The sequence below is a fragment of the Rhinatrema bivittatum genome, chromosome 10, assembly GCF_901001135.1.
Source record: "Rhinatrema bivittatum chromosome 10, aRhiBiv1.1, whole genome shotgun sequence".
Lineage (NCBI taxonomy): Eukaryota > Metazoa > Chordata > Amphibia > Gymnophiona > Rhinatrematidae > Rhinatrema > Rhinatrema bivittatum.
In genome coordinates, this window is record NC_042624.1 from 59,745,460 (window position 1) to 59,769,391 (window position 23,932).

The window sequence follows — 23,932 nt, forward strand, 5'->3', positions numbered from 1 at the left end:
CTGATGCAAAACAATTCATTGATTGTAACTGGCTCTTTGCAGTTCGGATGATGACACTTGGGAATATAAGGTCTAAATAAAGTCAGACCTTATTCTGTGACATCAAAACGTAAATCCTTAGAAGTTGTGACCATTTGTGCACCACATTTATCACTAAACCTCATGCATGTTTGATGAAGGCATCAAGTCTCAAGCAGAATATGTTAAAAAAAATAGTGGCAAACTGCATTTCTCTATACTGCAAGGTATTACAGCCCAGCTAAAGCAATCCTGTATTTAAATTCCATATTTTGTTAAGTTTTATAGGGATGTGCAATTGGTTCAAACTAATTTCAAAAACGTGACAAATAAGGGCAACTTGTTGCATTTGTTTGAAATGAATGCATTTGGCCTCCCAGGAACCTCCTCTACTCCAGCGCAACCCCAGTGCACGATGTTAATTTACGAAGAAAAAAGACAGAAGAGGACTGCTTCATGGTAGTTCCGAGGCCTGGGCTCCAAGTCTGAATCTGACTCTAGGCTGAGGCCCAAGGGTTGGGCCCAGGCATCGGGACCCAGCCTCTAGGTGGGTCGCAGCATTGGACCTGGGCCCAGGCGACAGCATCGGGCCTAGGTCCAGGTCGAGGCCCCAGTGTCAGGACCTAGCCTCTAGGCTGGGCTGCGGCATCGGGCCTGGGCTCAGGCTCCAGTCTAGGCTGAGGCGGCCTTGTGTAGGACAAGGCCGAGGTTGCTGTGGTATACCATGTCTTCGGCCTGGGCTTAGGCCTTGCCGGCAGCAGATCCCCATCAGACTGGGTAAATGGGAGCCAGGGGTGATCCTGGCCCCGGCATTTCTCTGGGTGGGAGGGATGGGTGGTGGAGACAGGATGGGAGGCTTTTGGATGCCCCGTTTTTGTTTTTCTTTTTTTTTTGGAGGGGGGGGAGTATTTTTAATGTTTAATTCATATTTTTTTCAAAAATAAATGAATCAAATTTTCCACAAACCAAAATTCGTGGGAAAAACCCTTCCAAAAATGAACTGAAAAATGAAAGCATATTTTTTTTTCCCTGCACACCTCTAAACCTTTGCTATAATAATGAATGCAGTTTTGCCTTTTCCTTCTGTGTACACGCACAGGCTGCTTTAGCTGTCCCATTAGCTGTCTGCCTGCCGCCTCCTGAAATTTGCATTCTCTCTTCAGGAACTGGATCTGGAAGAGAGTCTGATCCCAGAAGAGTTCCACATCATCAAGAGCAAAGGAGTCTTGGGCCTGGAGTATTATGAAGAGTGAGTGGTACCGTTATTGCTCATCCTCTGAGCTTTCCCATCCTTCTGCCTCCATTCCATGCTCTTCACTGCACTGAGAAGGAGTAGGAGCCAAGCAGTATAAGAATTAGCTGTCCATCTTGCTGTGCATGAGCTTTAGAGAACACATAGGCAAGACCGATACTTAGCATTTTGTCACCCTGCACAAAATGCTTGCCTCCCCCCCCCCCTCCCAACCTCCCAGTGCTCTGTCCACTCACTAGAATGTTCCTGAGTGCCAGACACCCACCTGCCTCTCTCCCATTCATCAACTGGTTTTGATCTCACCTTTAACCATGACTGGTTTGGTGGGAGCCCATCCCTGCCATGATTGACATCTGCTGCAAACCCTATGCCTTTGTCTGCCAGCTCCACAATCACTTTTAAAACCTGCAGCCCGGCTGATCTTGGTTAAAGGTGAGGCTGGAATTGGGAGGGGGAAGAGGTGACAGGTATGCAGAAGGAGGTAGGTGGTAAGGAATGAAGCAAAGGGCAATGAGAGAGGCACCATTTGGGGAAGGAGAGAGAAGCTGCTGGGTGGGGAGGAGGGTGATGGAGATGTTGGGAATTATTAGAAAGGGAATGGTGAATAAAATGGAAAATGTCATAATGCCTCTGTATTGCTCCATGGTGAGACCGCACCTTGAATACTGTGTACAATTCTGGTCGCCGCATCTCAAAAAAGATATAATTGCGATGGAGAAGGTACAGAGAAGGGCTACCAAAATGATAAGGGGAATGGAACAGCTCCCCTATGAGGAAAGACTAAAGAGGTTAGGACTTTTCAGCTTGGAGAAGAGACTGCTGAGAGGGGATATATCATGAGAGGTCTAGAAAGGGTAGATGTGAATCGGTTATTTACTCTTTCGGATGGTAGAAAGACTAGGGGGCATTCCATGAAGTTAGCATGGGGCACATTTAAAACTAATCGGAGAAAGTTCTTTTTTACTCAACGCACAATTAAACTCTGGAATTTGTTGCCAGAGTTTTTAAAAAAGGTGTTTAAAAAAGGATTGGATAAGTTCTTGGAGGAGACGTCCATTACCTGCTATTAAGTTCACTTAGAGAATAGCCACTGCCATTAGCAATGGTAACATAGAATAGACTTAGTTTTTGGGTACTTGCCAGGTTCTTATGGCCTGGATTGGTCACTGTTGGAAACAGGATGCTGGGCTTGATGATCCAGTAAGGCATTTTCTTATGTTCTTATGTTCTGAAAGCTCATTTACAGCAAGATTTTCATCTCCTGTTGATCCTATAAAAGATCTGACAAACTGAAAAGAATTCAGTCCTTCACTTAACTGCAGTCTTAAATTCATGCTAAGAAATAAAGGATGAAAGATCAAATGTTTGTTTTTACAATGTAAGCAATTCTTTACTTCTTGTCTACGTTCCTGATTTCTTTTCCCTCTTGTTTATTTTTCCTGATTTAGTTTTAGCAATGGGACTATATTTCCAACATCAGGATATGCCTTCAGTGTACCAGGTGACCATATAACTCAAGGGACAGACTGAGCCAGTCCTGGTTTTACCCCATTACAAGCATGGAGATGTGGTTCTGGTTGCCTTAAGAAAAGCAGTCAGGCCATGGGATAAAACCAGGCCTGACTCTGACATGGTGCTTTGTGGTCATCCTGCTGGCAAGGATGTGCTACATAATTGTCATTATCGGGCCATCGCTGCTGTCAGTCTCTTATTAAGAGGATTTCACCAGCTTTTTCAGAAAAACATAGAAAAAAAAAGCTCCCAGGAACCTTCTGCACCTTTCTATCTACTGGTAGGGCACTTGACATAGGGGTATAATTTTTACTGTTCCAGCAAAACTAAGCCCTTAGAAGCAATGCATTTTGGAAGTAGAAATTTGTAGGAGAACTGCCCAGGTTAACAAAAGCTTCATTACTTTGACGTGACTTGGACTATGCTGGGATGCTCTGGGACAGCAGAGGGTACTCTATATTAGGACTGAGGCATATTAACGGAATTACTGGGCATTTGGATGGATGAAGCTTAAGGGAAAGAGATAGCATGGATTTAACAGAAGGAAGTCTTGCTTTATCAAGCTAGTTGAAGGTATAAATAAACCTGTGGATAAGGATGAGCCAGTCAAAATGAGTATCTGGATTTTCAGAAAGCATGGGATAAAGTCATTCATGAGAGACTCCTCAGGAAATTAAAGAGTCATGGGATAGACTATGTCCTATTATAGGTTGGTATCTGATTAAAGGATAGGAAACAAAGGAAAATGTTATTTAAACACTGGTCCCAGAAGGAGTAGTTCACTATTTACCTCTATCCATTTGGAAAACCGACCATTATGTTTCATTTGATTTCATGTATTTTTCATATCTCCTTCCCAGGTAAATAAATCTGCTCAAAGCAGTGAACAACAAAATAGCAATACATTACCATGCACATGTCCCACCCTTTCTCCCAGGACAAGCAGGATGGTAGTCCTCACATGTGGGTGACATCATCAGATGGAGCCCTATCACGGAACACTTTTGTCAGAGTTTCTAGAACTTTGAGTAGCACACTGAACATGCCCAGCATGCCACCAACCTTGCATCCAGCAGGGGTCCCCCTTCAGTCTCTTTTTTTCCATGCAGCAGTAGCCTCGCTGTTTTCAGGAACTCTGTGAGAATTCCTCACAAGTATTTTCCTCATGGAAACTTTCTTTAAAATTTCATCCCGGGGTCCCCCATTGACCACCGCCCTCCAATGCCATGGAACTGGTACCTCGACTGCAGTGGGGGTCAAGGGTTCTACTCTCGGTATTTTCTAATTCCAAAAAAGTCAGGCAGCATTTGTCCTATTTTGGACCTACGCGCCCTAAACAAACATCTCCCGCAAAGAAAAGTTCAGAATGATAACCTTGGGCACCATGCTCCTGTCCTGCAACAGGAGATTGGCTCTGCTGTCTAGATCTTCAGGAGGCTTATGCCCACATTGCCATATACCCTCCTTATCGAAAATCCCTCAGGTTTATAGTAGGCCACAATCATTTCCAATACTGAGTGCTGCCATTCAGCACCCCGTGTATTTATGAAATGCCTGGCAGTAGTCGCAGCTCACTTGTGACAGCGCAACATCCACGTCTATCTGTATCTAGACGATTGGCTCCTCAGAGGTCCATCCCAAGAGGTAGTAATCCACTCCCTCCATTTCACCATCAGCCTACTGTAATCCTTGGGGTTTCTAATAAACTATCCCAAGTCACATCTGGCTCCACCACGCACCCTCTTGTTCATCGGAGCAGATCTAAACACTGTCCAGGCCAAAGTGTTTCTCCCAAAGGACCGAGCATGCACATTATCAACCTTGGCCAAAGCAGTACAGACTCGCTGAACTACTATAGCTCGTCATCTACTAACCTTATTAGGTCACATGGCATCCATGGTTCATGTAACCCCAATGGCTCGACTAGCCTGAGAGTAACACAATGGACTTTAAAGTCCCAGTGGTCCCAATTAAATCAACACATGTCCCACATTGTCCACGTCACTAGCCAACTTCGTCTCTCACTTGCTTGGTAGATACAGGAATCCAATCTTCAGATAGGACTACCCTTCCAACCTCCGCAACCTCAAATTACTCTGACAACAGATGCATCCAACCTGGGTAGGGGGACCCATGTCAACAACCTCCAAAGCCAGGGAACCTGGACCACACAGGAAGCAAAGAACCAGATAAATTTTCTGGAGTTCCGGTCAATTCGATATGCCTTCTTTGCTTTTCGGGATTGCCTCTCCAACAAGGTAATCCTAATCCAAACAGACAACCAGGTAGCAATGTGGTACTTCAACAAGCAGGGGGGCACAGGCTCTTACCTGCTATGCCAGGAGGCGGCGCAGATCTGGGCCTCGGCTCTCTCCCATTCCATGCTACTGAGAGCGACCTACCTGGCAGGCCTGGACAATGTGATGGAGGACAACCTCAGCCGGACCTTTCATCCCCATGAATGGTCCTTAGATCCCACTGTAGCAAACCAAATATTTCACCAGTGGGGCCGCCCACACATATAAAACATGGAGACGGTCAGATTAAAAAAAAAAGAAAAAATTTCAAAATAACCAAGTTTAAACAAAAAAGTTTTAAAAAGAGTTCTAAAGGTTTTAACAGAATCCCACTGTCGAATTTCTAAGGGAAGTGAGCTCCAAAATTCTGGGCCTAAGGGATCCCGTGGGGGAAGGCGCGCCAGCATCGGCGGTGGGTTGCGAAGGAGGGCAGTGGCTTCCTCGGGCCATGTCCGCGGAATGAGGTACACGGCTTTGGCGGGGGGTGAGTAGGGCTGGCTGCAGAGCGTTTCTAGAACTTTGACTGGCACACTGAGCATGCCCAGCATGCCATCAACCCTGCATCCAGCAGGGGTCCCCCTTCAGTCTCGTTTGTAGCAAAAAGTACGACCGAAAAATAAAATAATAAAACGTAAGCGAACCCAACTCCGCGGGGTGGCGGGCAGGTTTCGTGAGGACTAACATCCTGCTTGTCCTGAGAGAAAGCAGAGTTGCTTACCTGTAACAGGTGTTCTCCCAGGACAGCAGGATGTTAGTCCTCACGAAACCTGCCTGCCACCCCGCGGAGTTGGGTTCGCTTATGTTTTATTATTTTATTTTTCGGTCATACTTTTTGCTACAAACGAGACTGAAGGGGGACCCCTGCTGGATGCAGGGTTGATGGCATGCTGGGCATGCTCAGTGTGCCAGTCAAAGTTCTAGAAACGCTCTGCAGCCAGCCCTACTCACCCCCCGCCAAAGCCGTGTACCTCATTCCGCGGACATGGCCCGAGGAAGCCACTGCCCTCCTTCGCAACCCACCGCCGATGCTGGCGCGCCTTCCCCCACGGGATCCCTTAGGCCCAGAATTTTGGAGCTCACTTCCCTTAGAAATTCGACAGTGGGATTCTGTTAAAACCTTTAGAACTCTTTTTAAAACTTTTTTGTTTAAACTTGGTTATTTTGAAATTTTTTCTTTTTTTTTTAATCTGACCGTCTCCATGTTTTAAGAATTTATGGGTTTTTTAAATCTATTTTATGTTTGTACTTCTTTTATGCATGTATCTTTTGTAAATCACCTAGACCTTCATTGTGATAGGCGATCCATAAATGTAATAAAATGTAAATGTAAAAATGGAAATAGTTGAAGGAAAAGGAAGGAAAATTGTTTCTTATCTGCTAATTTTCATTCCTGGAATACTACAGATCAGTCCAGAAGCTCGTCCCCTTGGTTTCAAAAGACTGTTATTGGTTCAGTATATGCATATTGCAGAATGTACTATAGGTTGGTTCTGTAGGACTAAAAGAATTTTTCAGATCCTGTTTTAGATGTGAAGGCTCCCAGTTCAGAGGGTTCCAACTGTTAGTTCTCTGTTCGCCCTGGAGGGTTGATTTGAATTAAGTTTGAGTGTTGTTTCTATTTTGACTTGGGTACAGGTCAGTACTGAGGGACTGCAGGTGGCACTCTCAGTTATGTAGCAGTGCCTGAAAAGTTTTTATTCTCTGCCTCCATCTTCTGGTAGGGATGCAAAACCCACTTGTCTGGACTGATCTGTGGTATTCCAGGAACAAAAATTAGAAGGTAAGAACCAAGTTTCCTATTTGGGGATGGAACTTTATTCTAAGCTTGATTTGAGGGGCCCATATATCACACAAAATGTATCTTACACTGCAGTTCACTAAATGAATGTGACCTTTCCTGAGTAAATTTTGGTTCTTCTTGTGACTGCACAGCTGTTATGAGTTATATATGGGGTTGCCAGTTAAATCACTGCAGAAATTTCAAGTTTTGCAAAATCTGGCAAAGAAATCTGGTAGTGCTCATTGTTCTAGTACAAGCCCTCTTTTAAAATAATTACATTGGTTGCCCATGGGCTTGAAGATTAAATTTTAAGATCTTGACATTAGCATTTTAGGCCCTATATGGTACGGGCCGAGCTTATCTATCAGCCAGATTTCAGTGGTTTGGGCCTTTGAGGAAGTTAAGATCTAGTCAGGGATAATTTTTCCTGGTGCTGGCAAGGCAGATTGATGCACATGATTAGAGAGAGGGTGAGAGCAAAGAGATCATAGCTCCATGTTTATGGAATAGCTTACCAGCTGATATTGTACTGGAGAAAGATCTGAGTGGTTTCAAGAACAAAATAACAAATCTGGCTATTTCCATAAAATAAAAATTGGGGGTCTTCTGTCACAGCTTGTTTTTGGAAGTTTTGGAATTTTTGAAATAATGTAGTGGGATGAGTTGAAGGAAGTGATAGTGAGGAGTGGGGGTTTTTGGGTGAATAATGTGGGATGGATTTTTATGTAATGTGGGAGGAGGCCAGTTGATAGTCTAATGTTTGAAGTGAAACTACAGATGGGCTTTCTGTAGTGATTTCATTTATATGTTATAGTTATGTATGTAGAGGTGATTGTCTATATTTTTTGATTGTGTGCACTATTTGGAATGGTTTATAACCAGGAAGGGGATATATAACCTCACATTGCAGTTTGTGAGCCATGCTCGCAGAAAACAAAAGGAAAATAAAACTATAAAATGTGCAATATTAGCACACTAGAGTTAGCCGATTTCCTGGGAATCTCGTTTCTGGTTACCTGCAGTTCTTCATTTTTTTCTTTTTAGGGCTTGGAGATCTTAGTAAGGAGAATGAGGTTGACTGGGTCATAGGGTGGGCGGTGAAGAGGATGGGGAAAGGGTGGGAGATGTGCTTTGTGATGCATTGTTGTTTTGCTGTTCACTGCCTTGGGCAGGTTTGTTTACCTGGGAAAATTGGTATGAATAATAAATGAAATGAAACGAGATGGAGAGAGATGACTAGCGAAGTTCCCAGGGATCTGTCTTGGGACCAGTGTTTAGCATTATCCAATAATTATCTGGGAAAGGGAGCAGTGAACGAGGTGATCACAGTTTGCAGATAACAGGAAATTTATTCAAGGTAGTTAAAACATGCCCTGATTGTGAGGATCTGCATAAGAACCTTGCAAGACTGGGGAAATGGAGTGTCTAAATGGCAGAAGAAATTAAGTGTGGACAAGTGCAAAGTCATGCACATAGGGAAAAATAATCCTAACTATACCACTCAGGAAAAGCAGCATGGAGTCACTATGGACAATACACTGAGATCCTCAGCGTGCCGCCGGGCCTTTTAAAAATAGGCCCGGCGGCATGCGTAAAGCCCCGGGACGCGTGTAAGTCCCAGGGCTTGAAAAAATGGACGGTCCAGGGCGGGGTAGGGGTGGGGCCAGCGGCCTCTGCAATAAAGGTACAGGGTTTTATTTTTCAGGCTGGGGGGTGGGACAGGGAGGGGAAGGTGGGGGAGGGAACGGGGAGAGCCAGCTGGTCTCCCCAAGGCTTGACGTGCGCAAGATGCACTAGTGTGCACACCCTTGCGCTCGCCGACCCCTGATTTTATAACATGCGCGCGGCTGCGCTCGCTTGTTATAAAATCTGGCGTACATTTTAAAATTTGCCCCATTATTAGGAATTATTTGGAGAAGCATAAAAAACAAATTGGCAATATAATAATGCCTCTGTATTGAATCTAAGATCAGAAGAAATGGGTCAGACCAAAGGTCCATTGAGCCTAATATCCTGTCTCCAGCAGTAGTCAATCCAGATCACAAGTACCCATCAGGAGGCCAAAGAATGGATCCAATCTTTCTTGCTCATAATACCAGGGATAAGCAGTGGTTTCCTCATATCTGCATGGCTAATAATGGTTTATGAACTATTCCTCTAGGAACTTGTCTAAACCCTTTTTTAAACCCAGTAACACTAACTGCTTTCATCACCTCTTCTGGCAACAAATTCCACAGGCTAATTGTGTGCTGAGTGAAAAAATACTTTCTCCGATTTGTTTTAAATGTGCTACCTGTTAGTTTCATGGAGTGACCCCTAGTTCTAGTATTATTTGAAAGGGCAAATAACCATTTCCTCTTTACTCAATTCACCCCACTCATGATTTTATAAACCTGTTAGCCATCTCTTCTTCAGGTTGAAGAACTTGAATTAATCCATGATGCGACACATCTTGTGAGCTGTTCTAGTTGCCCTATCTTGAAAAAGATATAAGAGAACTAGACTGGCTACAGAGAATTGTAACACAATGACAAGAAGTTCCACTCAGAGCTAATAAAGCCTACTTTCTGGGATATGCACAAATCCACAGTCCACACATGTGCGTGGATCCAAAAACAAACCACCTGTCAGAATCTGTATGCCCCCCCCCCATGATATATCCTGAAAATGTTTTATGAACAGGACACTAAATGTTATTAAGGGGGTGGGGGAGGGGGAGGACACATAGCAATCTCATAAGCCTTCTTCCTCTGGAAATTAAACTATCAAAGGGCATGAATGGCTTCTTTATGAAAAAAAGGTTTACAGGGTAGGTTTATCAGCTTGGAGAAGAAACAACCCAGAGGGGATATGGCATAGGTTTATAAAATAATGAGTGATGTGGAACAAGTTAGTAGAAATATTGTATTTTATGATACTTGTATTATATATTATGTTAATCCCAATTTAGGGAGTATAAAATATGACTAGTAGTTGGAAGACCAAACCTCACTGGTCACTGGAGTTGTGGAAATGTGGTCAGACAGATGGTATAGTGGAGCAGGCTGAAGGTATCACAATAAGATTTTCTGTACTGCACAGGGAAACCTTTCCCCTCATTGGCTGAACAGAAAGGCTTCTTCAGTACAGGAACACTTCACTGGCAACTCCCACCTCCGGTGAACCCTGTTCCTGGAAAAATGAGGCAGTCCATACCTTGGTTTTTGTGGTTCCAATATTGTCAACTTTTATTCAACAAAAACATAGCGAGTCTTCAACAATTCAGAATCAATAGGCTTCCACAGTAAACATGTAGGCAGTAGCAATAACAATTTTAGCAGCAAAGCAAATTCCTTAGCACAAAGGATTCATTCCTGGCAAAATCCAGCACTGCTCATCGTTAGCAGACAATTTATTCAGTTCATTCAGCGGAGATAAATAATGAGATTTCTATGAAGCTTACTGTTCTTCCTTTTGTTATCCCCTTGATTCCTCCCAGAGGTTCTTTGGGAATAGAATTTTGTTGTTATGCCTTCCACTAACAAAAAAATGTATCTACTGGCTTTTTTCACCAGCAGATGATGTGCATAGCTATAGCAAAATTCAAAAGGAAACATTTTCCAAGAAAAAGGGCCACATTAACACCAAGTCTCACTCTTTGTACCAAGTAGATGTCACTGTGACTTAAAGGCACAAATCTCCTATCCCCACTCTGCTGCATGACAAACATAACCTCCACCCATAGAGAATTATAGTTTAAATAGTGGTAGAGGTTAAGAGAATTTACAGGTCACACTTTTGGGACCAGGATCAGCTATGTAAACTGCTTTTCAATGTAAACTGCTTCAGGTCCTTTTCAGGAAAGGTACAGAATATAAGAATCAAATGTAATGTTATTTACTCTTTCAAATTGTACTAGCACTAGCGGACACTTTATGAAACTATCTGGTAGTAGATTTAAAGCAAGTTTGTTACTTTTTAGTCAGCACACAATTAAGCTATGGAATTTGTTACACAGAATGTGGTCAAGGCTGTTAATATAGCCAGGTTTAAAAAAGGTTTGGACAAGTTTCTGAAAAGTTGGTCCATTAATAATTATTAGCCAGACAGACTTGGGCATTACTGCCTTTTACTTCTGCGAATGAGCAACAGGGTATGAACCTCACCATTAAGATCTGCCAGGTCCTTCCCAGTGACCTAGATTGGCCACTTTCAGAGACAGGATGCTGGGCTCAATGGACTTTTGGTCTGATCCAGCATCACACCTTTTATGTTCTTAAATATATGGAGACCCAAATATTGCTACAAGTGAAAACTAGTGGCTGGTCTTTGGGGAGATAGTGACATTTGCAGGTCGCTTTTCTGCACAAGACATGGTTTTTATGGGTACTAACCTATTTATATTGTCACTAGAACTGAAATTTTGTCCTATTATGTTCATAGGAACATTTTTAAAATACTGTTTACTCTCTTTGCAGTAAGTATACAACACTGCTTGAAGACAGTGAGAAGAGACTGAGGAGCTTCCCTTCCATGTAAGTGTTTTGCTTTGAGTCTCCTTGTCGAGATGCTGTTACAAAACACATGTAGTTGTACTGCACATCGTTGTCACTGGCACTCAGTAGAGTTGAGTGAACATCTTCATCTCCAACTCCTTGTGTTACTAGGAAACCAAATGGAAGGTCAGAAGTCATCCAGCTGATGAAAGTAATGGAGAGCATGCTGAAGAAGGCCAGAGTGGATGAGGAGAATCTAGATACAACCGGACCTACTCAGGTATAGTGCAATACATACAATTGTCTTCATGCCAGCAAAGTTAATGTACATAAACCTGCTTAGTTTTTGGAAGGGAGGCAGTGAGTAGGGTATTTTACCTATGTTTTGGGGACAAAACTTGCTTAAGGTGCAAAAAGTATCTGATAGTCTTCTCCATTCTTCTAGTCGATATTATCAAGGATTTACCCTCTAGGAAACAGAAAAATCTAGACACACAGGCGAATCCTCTGACAGTTCCACTCTAGTAACTGGCAAAATTCTGCTCTTTCTTGCAGCTTCTCTTATCTTGCATGCATGAGGCTGCATCAAGAATTGTCCCATTAAGCATTTGGCTGAGTGGGGTAAGACAAAAACATCCCAGCATAGTTTTACATTTCAGTCTCTGCAGCCTCAGATTTGCAGCTCAAAAGGACAAGCAAAAAAAACATTTTCAGCACAGTTTTTGATCATTTTTCACAGTCTCAGATCTGCAGCTCAGATAACCTGAAGCAATCTCCACATCCTCCGGTGCTGACTTGTTTAGCTTCTCTAGGCCCATCAACTTCTCTTCTGTTTGCTGCCCTTTATCTACCTTACCTAGGTGATCAGTGAGGTTGGGTTCCTACCCTCCCTGCTCTCAGGAACTCCATTCACGGAGCCCTATTATTCCAAATCCTCCAAAGGTCTCCTGGGAGATGTAGTCCTTTTGTAGTTATGTCTTGAGCTGGAGTTTCTTACTCTGGGCCTTGCTTTATTAACTAGGTTCCTTGGGGTACGGCTAACTTGAGATGAGGGGGCTATCTCACCACAGTATTTAAAGATTTGAACATCATTGATGGAATGATGGTTCCAACAATTGAAATGATGAAACTAAGATTCCAACATAAAATATGACCTTTTGAGACATTGTTTGAAATGTACCGGAGGTATCTTTATAAATAAAGAGGAAAAAAAGCTACAAAAAGCTGATTGTTTTCCAGTTTTCAGAGATTTTGTTTTAGCACACCACCATCTAAGGAGCTAAAAATAAAATGTTTCTTGTAGTGAGCCTGCCCTTGAGTAGAGTTTTGCAAAATATAATCACAGACAAGACTTGACAGTACAGTAGTCAAGAAACTGCTTCATGTGTGTAAAACCCTGGTATTCCAGAAGAATTAGTAGAAACCTGCTTGTGATTTAGAATTAGTTGAAAACTGCTTGTGATTTATTGTGGCAGTTTGCATAAATGAGATGCCATTTTCCCCTCTGATTTTTCTTGCATTCGTTTTTAAAAATTAAACTCCCATAGATCTTGGAAAATGCACCTGATAATACAAATTTATTTTGATGACCTTGACTTATTTTATAGAGTTGCCTTTTTAAGGGTTGCACTCCTGTTTTAGCTGTGAATGTCCCTTGCTAGTATCTGTGTAATCTGATGGGCCTGATGCATGGTCAGCAGTCATGTAACTTGCTGCCAAGTATCTCCTGCAGACATCAAGGATTCATGTTTTTCCTACGTTTAGTCTGATGTGGTTTCTAAATTGTTTCTACCTTGATGGTTCTTCAGCACTATATATAAATACAGGGCTTCTACTTGCCTTCATACTGCCTCTCTAATGGCTTTCAGATTTTTAGTTCAGACTTCTTCTTATGTATTACTGGCTGCTGGTCAGTGAAGAGGATGAATGGATAGGTTACAGTAGAAGTGGTTATGTACGAATGACACAAAGAACCTGCAAAAATGGGCAGTCAGGATGGATCAAGTTGACTTTAGGGGGGCAATTTGCAAGCAACGTCTAGGTGCAGATTCTTCCCTCAAACGGCCCATGGGTACAAACGGCCTGCGAACATTGTACCTGATTTTCACGTGGGCTGAATTTGGCTGGGAGCTAGCAAATGCTGATTTAGGTGCTATTTCAATTCCTAATCTCTCCCAAAATCCATCCCCTGAAAGTGTCTTTCCTTAACCTGACTAAAGGTTCTGCACGTACTTTTCACTGGGTTAAGGCTGGCCAGTTTTCAGAAGACCCTTTTAGCTGGGTAAGTGGCTTTTGAAAATTGCCCTCTGCCAACATCTTCTTTGTTTCTAATGTCAGGTGGGTATTTTCCAAGCAAAGCTTGTGCCTAATGTTCTCTGCTCTACTGCCAGTGCTTGTTTGTTCCCTTTACATACCAGGATCAGTCCAGATGGTGGGTTATGTCCCCCGTCCAGCAGATGGAGTCAGAACAGACTTCGAGGGACTCACCATATAGGCCAGAACGCCCTCTGCAGGAGCTCAGTATCTTCTGACTCCAGCAGATGTGAGTAGGGGAACCGGTTGCTTTCCCAGAGTAGCAGGGATTTCGGTTTTTTCTGCTTCTTTATTTGTACCTATTTCTCTTGTTAACATTCTGGATCAAGTTTATAATATTCGGGAAAAAAAAAAAGTTCAATTTTTGGGGAGGCGTGGTTTGTTTCTCAGCTCTGCCTGCCTCCTCTATCTCTCTCTCGGTCTCTCTTCTTCCTGGCTGGGGGTAAGTTTAAAGGGGCTCATTCTACACGCTCCCAGTCCGCCTCCTGGGCGGAAGTTCGCTCTGTCTCTCCCCAGGAGATTTGTCATGCAGCAACATGGAAATCGCTGCACACTTTCGCGAGACATTATCGGCTGCACCTTCCGTCTTCAGACTCTGGGCACTTTGGCGAGCAGGTTCTCAGAGCAGCCCTCTCAGGGGCCCACCCGTGTTAGGGAAGCTTTGGGACATCCCACCGTCTGGACTGATCCTGGTACGTACAGGGAAAAGAAAATTATTCCTTACCTGCTAATTTTCGTTCCTGTAGTACCATAGCTCGAGCTAACAAGGGAAAGCCACACTGCTGTCCGTGTTTGTCTTCACAACCACATCAAAAAATTTCGGCACATTTGCAACCCTTGCGTTGTTCATGAAATAAGAAACTGAGGTACCGCTGTCATTGAGAATTTAACCAGCCTTTCCAATAACCTTTTGTTGCACAGTCTTTTTTAAGACTTGGATTGTCATCATAACACGACTCAAGTAGAGCCCCTGATGTAGCCCCATTGTAAGAGGGCGAAACTCGGCCAGAGTTGGGCATTGTTCATATATTCGTGTTACTACCCAATAAAGGAAATCATTTGGACATCTGGCTGCTAATCCTGTTTTGTCGCCCTCACGGCTTTGTTAGACAGCCTTCCTTGCTGTTTCTTCAGTACCATGGATCAGTCCAGACGACCACCCCTCTCGGGTTTTTGGGCCTGCTCCATTTATACTGCTCGGGTTGTTCTTTTAGCAGTCTACTATGTCTCTGTTTCTTTCCTATGAACTCAGCTCCCTACAAGTTAATTGTGTTGCCCAAAACATTTTTTCATGTTAATGTTGGCGCTGTTAGTTACGTTTATGGTTAAGCATACTTGATCCAGATTGTTCCTTGTATATTCGGGCTTTGATAATCTTTATACTGAGCTCCTGCAGAGGGCGTACTGGCCTATATGGTGAGTCCCTCGAAGTCTGTTCTGACTCCATCTGCTGGACGGGGGACATAACCCACCGTCTGGACTGATCCATGGTACTACAGGAACGAAAATTAGCAGGTAAGGAATAATTTTCTTATCCCTGAAACAATGATTAAAATATGTGAGTTTCATGGGACTTCCCAGTCTCCAAAGTGTTCCCTCACCATGCATGCCCCCTTTTTCTCCCTCCCTCACCCTATCTCTGTCATTTGTTTCATGCCAGATGCACAGTCTTTTGGAGCTGCTAAAGAAGGAGCAAAACATTTACAACATTGTCTTCCATGAACTGATCCGGCAGGTCAGCGTTGATTGTGTTGAGAGAGGAGAACTTTTGGCCAAACTCAGGTTAGCAACTTGAATACAGGTGGAGCAGGATGACATGGTGTGTTCATAGGAAGGGTATGGGGTTAGTGTCCTGTGATTGCTGCCCCAGCTGTGCATGAAGGATGCAGAATAAAGATCGTGTAGCTGGGAAGAAGTGTATTTTTCTTCATTTGGACTCATGCTAAGGCACTGGCAGTTTATCTGACTGCCCTAAGCATTTTTCCCCATGTCTGTGAGCACTGGTGTTTCCCCCAATTGATTCCTATGGATCCAAAGGAGTGAATTTTCAAAGGAGTTACGTACGTAAAGGGGTAGATTTTCAAATAGCGCGATTTGGCGTACTTTTGTTGGCGCATCAGGCGCAAACAAAAGTACGCTGGATTTTAGTAGATACGCGCGTAGCCGCTAAAATCCGGGATCGGCGCCGCAAGGCTATCGATTCCGTATAGCCGGCGCGCGCCGAGCCGCGCAGCCTACCTCCGTTCCCTCCGAGGCCGCTCGAAATCGGAGCGGCCTCGGAGGGAACTTTCTTTTGCCCTCCCTTCCCCTACCTAACCCACCCGCCCGGCCCTGTCTAAACCCCCCCCTTACCTTTGTCAGGGGATTTACGCCTCCCGGAGGGAGACGTAAATCCCCGTGCGCCAGCGGGCCGCTAGCGCGCCGGGACTGGACCTGGGGGCGGGTCCGGAGGGCGCGGCCACGCCCCCGGACCACCCCGGGCCGTAACCACGCCCCTGGGCCCGCCCCCAAATGCTCCCGACATGCCCCGAAAACGTCGCGCGGATCGGGCCCGCCCCTGACACGCCCCCGACACACCCCCCTCTGAAAACCCCGGGACTTACGCGAGTCCCGGGGTCTGCGCGCGCCGGTAGGCCTATTGAACATAGGCGCACCGGCGCGCAGGGCCCTGCTCGCCTAAATCAGCCCGGATTTAGGCGAGCAGGGCTCTGAAAATCCGCCCCAAAATGAACAGATATGCATGTAAGCAGATTGTACTCATGCACATGTTATTTTATAAAAACAAAAAATACGCACGGTTTTGCTTTTGCACGTACCTTTACCTGTGCAAAAAGGGACAGTCTAGGACATTCAGAGGCAGGGCTAAGAAGTACACATGTAAGTTTCTAGTTTATAAGAGATTTCGCTTAGCGAGGTCTGGGTGACCTGGGGGGAGTTCAAGCTGAAAAACCAGGAGGGGTTTCAGTGATCTGGAGTAGGACAGGATGAACTGCTGGAGGAATTGGAAAACTGGGGATTTCAATTATGCACGCATGTTTCAAAATATACCAACGTACGCACATAAATCAGGGGTTTATGCCTGCAGGTTGTATATTTTTCCACATGGAAATGATGCGTGTTTATAAAATAGGTAGGGAAAGTACGTGCGTTCAATGCATTGCAGGTGTTTGTGCGTAGTTGTACATATGTGCATATGTTGGGGAGTAGACGTACATATATTTTATAATCTGTGAGTACCTGACAGACACAGGTTATAAAGTACTGTAGCAGATCTCTGCGTGGCCATGAACATGTGTATCCAGGACACTGTGAATAAGTGTTTCAGAAAGTATGCACGTGAGGCGCTGTGGAGATGGAACTGCGGGCAGATGTTTTTGGCTTCTCGCCTTTAAAGCACTGACATCAGGGCTTAAGCTTGCTGTGTGGTATTACCCCCTCCTTTTTCCATAGAAGGTCGTTGTCATCCAACTAACTTTACATGCCAGAAAAGGCCTAGCACACAGGAAAGGAAGCAGCAATTGCATTTTATGATTTGGAGTAGGGTATGTCCAAAATGCTTCCTTAGATGCTCATTAATGCCCAGTTCATTACTATTTGGCCTCTCGCACAGCCTCTTCTCCAGCTTTTAAATAGCAAATAATTTGCCTTCACGGCTCTTTGTTTATTTATTTATTTCATTTGTTTGTTAGACTTTGTTGTCAACATAGCTCCGAGCAAGGTACAACACATACAATGCAAAAAAAAAAATGGATAAAGGCAACAAAACATATTTTAAAAAATAGCTAAGCCCTCTGAGCCCCACAAAATTTGATTCTCACACAATAGCTAACACTCTCCAACTAAAGAACAACAACCCCAGAATTGGTCAATAGCCACGCCTTAAAGCGTTTCCAGTTTCAAAAAGAGTGAATTGACCTCATAGAAAGTAGTGCTATCACAATTATATAAACGGGGAGTACAGCAATAGAAGATTTGCATAAAAGAGCACCAGTCTTCCTTCTCTCTTTTAAGGGTATTAGAGAAAAGCAGGCAGCCTGTCAGCTATGACAGATGTGGCGTAAGACAGGCCTTTTATGATGTCATAAGCCTCAAGGTAATGTGACTTTGTTGCCGTTAGTAATGCACATTCACACTTTTCCAGTGTGTCTTTCTGCTAGGGATGCTAGTATAGTAGGGCTGTTACCTAAGTACAGTGAGAGTATTGATGCTTTTCCTATCATACATGCCACATTTAGCTGTGGCAGTACTGAAACTTCTACTGCCATTTCTGGCAATAATCTGAAAAGATTCAATATTTACAGCATGATTTAAGAAATATAGGAGGTTCTGTAATGGCTTTAGTGGTCACATTTGTAGAATTGATGAGAAATGCATGGCCAGAGATGTAGAATATAACCAGGAGCTAAACGCAATGGTAAGCTGCAGGATTTGGCTATTATGAAGGGCCTCAGCTCCTAAGAAGCAAATCTAATACTCCCCATCTCCTTCAGTTTTTTTCTTCCTATTCCCCAACCTTTCTACCTCTCTTCTTGCTGCTCTGTTTTTCTATCTCAATTCCCCTTTTTTTCACTGTGTCCTTCCTCACCTTCCCATTTCACTTTCTTCTACATGTCTCTTTTTTCTGCAGGCACCGCTATGTGAACCTGCTGGATCGCATTCCGCGTCAGGTGAGGAGCCTCCACAATAGCATGATGGCACAGCGGGCATTGGATAGGTGCCTGACAGATGAGCTGATCCAGTTCAAGAACGCCATTGAACTCTTGGCCAGGTCTGACTCAGTGACTGACTCGTAAGATTGTCTTCTGCGCAGCAGATGGGAGGGGCTTGTGCAGAAAATGGGTGGGGTAGAAACATACTAAGCAGGCATCCGCCATCATGTTCCCAGTGCCTGGTCAGGGTGGATTGTTTCAGTAGGTCTCACCTTCTCCTAGTTCATAGAAATGCCACCCCTGCTGAATTATATAACAGGTGGTTTGCGCTAGGCTTTTTGCTGCATTAGATCTTAGCAAAGAAAACACCCAGATACCTCTACAGTTGCTGGTTAAGATTGTTTTATTCACAGAAAAGGGAGTTAAGCTTTTCAGTGTGAATAGAAGACAATAAGCAATGTCACACAACAGTAGCCAGAAAACTATTGCTCTTCCATTTTTATTCCCTTCCTCTCTGTTCTCAGCTCATGTGATTTTGGATTTGTTTTATTCTTTTGCTGTGCCATTTGTACTGTAGCTTTGGACAGCCCATCACCAGACTGATGCAACGTGGCATCATCTCTTATAGAGTCAGAAGCTGCTTCAACCCCAAGTGCACATTAGTACCTTGCACACTCAGGATTTTAGTAGATATGCTAACAGGTCACTTAGAGAGAGAGAAGTATTTAACACTGTACTCTGTTATTCGTCAGTCACTGTCCACACCCTACCACTCAGCTTTTATGACTAGCATTGTTCCACCAGATGCTATGAGCATTTGTACTGGGCCTGCAGCCATTTCTGGATGCACCTGTTCTACAGGTACGCCCACATCTTAGTGATCTTAGCGCTGCCCTATAATATGGGAAAACTCAGCTTGGGCTGTTGAGAGCTGGAGTGTCATACATACAGTGGGTCACATTAAGGATATACTAGAGAATGAAAGACTGTGCACATAAATAAGATATGAAAGGTATTGCGTGGATGAGGAAGGGGAAATATAGTTTGCAAGTTTAGAGAGGAATGGAGGGAAAGCATGAACTCTTAGGAAACATAATGTGACATGTGCATTTTATTTGTTGAAAGTGTGCTTGTTCTGGGCATTATAACATCCTCCTACAATTGAAGTCTTTGAGTTGCTTCTTTATTCTGTGGTGACAGACAGCCACAGTGAACCACGCCAATCCTGCATCACCTAGAGAGTTGGCGGACACTTTTAGAACTGTCTTAGAAAGCTTTACACATGTACAAGGGGTTTCTTGCTTGCTGCCAAATCTGATGCTCTTCAGTTCTTTGAAGGGGGCGGACATCCTGCTAGATCACTTCTGCTGTCATTTTCGGCCTTCAGGCATTTTATGACTTTTCCACTATTCCATGCTGACTTTTCAGTCAAGGTTTTCTTATTTTTTTGGTAGAAAGGTTTTTCAATACTTTTCAAACTTTATTTTTTATTAATGTCACTTCAGCTCAGTGGATGATTAAAACCTTGGGTGTGCCAAATTATGTTCTGTGCTTTTAGCATAATCACCGTGTTACTCCTCTTAGCCCATCTTTTTTCTCTTGAAAAATGATTTCCTTTGATATTGAGTAGGCTATTTTCCAGGTCATGGCTGAGAAGGAAGCCAGTGGCTTCAAGATGTGCCCAAAGTATTCCCAAAAGCTGTCCCTTGCAGGTCATCATGAGGCGTACTGCAAGCTTTTGGGTGAAAGCTATGATATCTCAGTATGTTTCACTGTAAACCGGCATGATTTGCATTTAATGCAAGAATGTCGGTATATAAAAGTTAAAAATAAATAAATAAATAATATGCGGTTTCTGTGTAAAGATATCACTGCAAGTAATTTAGGTCCAGCAAAAAAGGCTTCATGCCTATCTCACTAGCACAAGTAAGTCGAGATTAAAACTGACTTTGAAGCATGCAAAAAAGGCCCAGGAAGCCAACTAGAAAAGCTGGTGGCCAGGCCATTTGGATGCATCCATCAGCTGCTTCAGGTTCTCAGTCAGAGAAATTAATCTACAACAAAGTCAAATTCCATTTGTTAGTGCTGGCATAGTATAGCAAGAATAGCTAGGCCTAAATCTAGCTAGTAATCATTTTATCAACATCATAAAGCCAGTCAATTTTCTTTGAAAGAATTATGTCCAGCAATGAACGGTTTTGTTACTTCAAGAACGTTCAACAGAATTTTATAAAATGTGGAGATATGACAACCTCCTGCATCCTCGGTCAGCATGGAAATAAACCGATCAACCACCATGGCTAATTTAAGGACAGATTATGTTCCTAGGCAGAGATGAGTATAGCTCCCATAGTCTAGAGAGACAGCCAGCCGCTGAACCAGCTCAGCCAAGTGATGGACCGAAGGGTCTCTACTGACATATGGAATTCCATCTATCTGTGTAAAGACTAGGAAAAACTAGAAAAGCCAAGAAAATTCTTATCATCATCAACAACACAGAATAGTAAAGCAGAACAGAACTAGCTGACCCCAGTGAGAGATAATTCTGTTCATGTGATAGCTAGGCAGAGAAAGATATTTCTGCTTGGAACTGGCTCACCACAGATTCTAACTTTGAGCTTTGTCTATAAACCAGGGTTCTCATAAATATTATACCACCACTGGTTGATCTCTCCTTTCTCTATATTCCCACACATGCTTCCCAGGAGCCTCTTTTAGTGACTCTAATACTCTGTTCTAGTAACTGTTATAAAAGGCTTGAAGGATTTGACTTGTGAATCAAAGTGGGCAAGCACCAAACTTTGAGTGGACACGCCAGTGCGCGCATGTTATAAAATTGCCACGTCCACCCGTAAGAACACAGGTTTCCTCCATTAGTTCCTCTCAATTTGAACACAAGCTGGGCTTCCTCAGGCAGTTCCTCTTATACAGAGCAGGAGTTTTCTTCACTTGACCTTAGCTCAAATGTAGCAAAATCAGTTAGAAATAGGGTTCACCACCCTGATATTAGTAGTTGAGTCTAAATCTGGGCATGCCTACAGCAATTCTTCTGGGCCCCCCCCCCCTTTCAGATTCTGACTCTGTGTGGTATAGAGAAAGGAGAGAAAAACAAACTCCACCTGCAGTTTAACTTAAAAGACGAGCCGCAATTGGAGCTTCCCCCAGCAGCTTCTGGTGCAGTTTGGTAATAAAATGTTCAGTCTCATTTATTGGCTGAGCCTGGTTCAGAAGCTTTCTCTTACTGCCTCTGGGTCTGTTAGAGCAATAGCACAAAAAAAATCTGTCACTGCTGATGCTTTCAGATTGGGCCTGGTTCTGAGGCTCTCCACTGCGGCTTCTGGCTCAGTTTGGTCACACCAAATATTCACAGTCATGGCTCAAAGAAGAAAAAGGGAAAATTAAAAAACCCAATACTGTGTAGTATTAGAGTGGAGGAATAGCCTAGGGGTTGGAACAATGAGCTACAAACTAGGGAAGCAACAGTTCAAATCCCACTGCTGCTCCTTGTGACCTTGGGTAAGTCACTTTGCTTTCTATTACTTCAGATACAATTTGTGAGCCCTTTGGGGATAGAGAAATACATATAATACCTGAATATAATCTGCTTTAAAGTGCCTGAGAAAGCAGAATATAAATAAATACCTTTCAACCCAGCAAAACAATTAACAGTTCCAAGCAAAGTGGCTCCACCACATACAGATCTGTCTCATGCATATTCATTGTAGCTTTTCTTGAAAACCAGACATGTTTGTGGCTGTTAAGGACTGAAGTTGACCACCTCTGACATATCTCGTTGTCATACCCTAGCAAGTTTGACCTTAAAAGGTCATGTGAAGATCACACTGTTAGGATCATGGTAATGTTGGTAGCTAATCTAAAGGTTATTTCCTTAGAAGAGATTTGCAAGACTGCAACGTGGAGCTCTGCCTACACATTCACCAGTCATCATTGCCTTGAAAAATGCTTCACATTGGGATTCTGAGTTGGGACCATAAGAAATGCCCTGTTGTGTCACACTAAGGTCTATTGAGTCCAAAATCCTGTCTTTGTCAGTAGCCAGTCTGGGTGGCAGATCCCATAAAGTAGGCTATTTCCTGTTACTCACTCCCAGGGGTAGCAATAGCTTTCTTTAGTCTACCTGGCTGATAATATATTATGGACTTTACCTCCAGGAGCTCGTCCAAACCTCTTTTAAATCCCGCTATGGTAGTCACCTTGATCATGTCCGCTGGCAACAGATTTCACAGCTTGATAACAATGATTTGTTGTAAATCTGCTGGTTGTTAGTTCAATGGAGCGTCCCCTTGTTTTAATATTGCTTTAAACTGTAAATAACCATCCTTTATTTACCTTTCACATAGGTTTTTTAAAATTATTTTGGCAAACCCTGCAGGTAATAACTATCCACAGGTTTGCTGAAATGTGAGCAGTTAGCTTAACAACTAAGGAGTAGATAATCAAAGTAATGCAATCAGATGAAGAGCAGCAGGCCAAACAATGTGCAGGGAAAAATTCCTATACATGCTCAAGGCTTTTTAGAAAGCTCTAGAAGAGCTTTATGATTACACAGAGGATGCGTCAGTCTGGCTCACTGTACTGCTGTCATTAGAGAACAACAATTAATGGCAAGCAATTACTCTGACTTAAATGTCCTGACCACACTACTGCCTTTAACATTCTGTATGACTTTCTCCTCTGTCTCCACTAGGGATCTGCAACTCTCTTCTATTTTGGTTCCCATCGTCTCTATCTGACTACTCATTTTGTGATTTACCTTGCTGGCTCCTCCTCATTTATAATTCTTCTATCTATCCCAAAGACCATTTCTTCTGCTCTCTCTTCATGCTTTCCCTTGGAAAATCTTGTCCATGACTTCATTCCCTTTGAACTCTGCTGCTGTTTTTCTAGCCTCGACCTTAAACCTTCCGTCCAGAACCGCTTGGTTGGCTGTCCTTTCTGCTGCCTCCTGCTGGAGGATGTGCTGTAAATGTAGTTTTGTGATGTTGATTTCAGGGAGCTGTATGAGGTCCGAGAACATGATCTTAACGTGAGCAAGGAAGCCAAAGACATCCAAAAGCAGCTGGTCAGTGCCGTTCAGGAGACGGAGCAGAAAGCCAAGTGAGTCTTTCCTAACAGATTGCTAATCTCTCTCAAGAGACTTTCTCATTTATTTTTCTGTCTCCCCAAAGATTAAAGCATGTTTCTCTTTCTATCCCTTTTCCTGGGTGACGGTGCCTTTTTAACCAGTTTCTTTTTATTTATTTATTTATTTATTTATTTATTTAAAGGCTTTTATATACCGGAGTTCATGCACTAGTGCATACCACTTCGGTTTACACAGAACAAGGATCAGAAAATTACATCAAACAGATTGAACAATTAAACAAATATACAATTACATCCAACAATTGGGTATAAATAACATGGCTAACTTAGTAGGAACTTAGAGTTTGAGGTAAAGGAGAGAAATAGTACCAAGTGGTAACAGAATAATGTTAATAGCTAAATAATAAATATAAATAGTAAATACAAATTCTTATAATAAATACAGATGCTTACAGATTACAGTCTTCATGAAAAGTTTACGTCTACAGAATAGGGTTAAGTAAATAAGAACTGGCGGTTATTTCTTTAGG

The 23,932-nt window shown here is 43.2% G+C and overlaps 1 protein-coding gene across 1 annotated transcript in view; it reads left to right on the forward strand.

Annotated features, from left to right (window-relative positions):
• Window positions 1-23,932, forward strand: part of AXDND1 (axonemal dynein light chain domain containing 1) — a 116,580-nt gene that overhangs the window by 10,681 nt on the left and 81,967 nt on the right. The window contains exons 6-11 of the mRNA XM_029618071.1: window positions 1,182-1,267; window positions 11,317-11,373; window positions 11,506-11,614; window positions 15,308-15,429; window positions 18,275-18,415; window positions 23,310-23,414. Of these exons, the coding sequence (XP_029473931.1) occupies window positions 1,182-1,267; window positions 11,317-11,373; window positions 11,506-11,614; window positions 15,308-15,429; window positions 18,275-18,415; window positions 23,310-23,414 (620 nt within the window). The remainder of the gene's footprint in view (window positions 1-1,181; window positions 1,268-11,316; window positions 11,374-11,505; window positions 11,615-15,307; window positions 15,430-18,274; window positions 18,416-23,309; window positions 23,415-23,932) is intronic.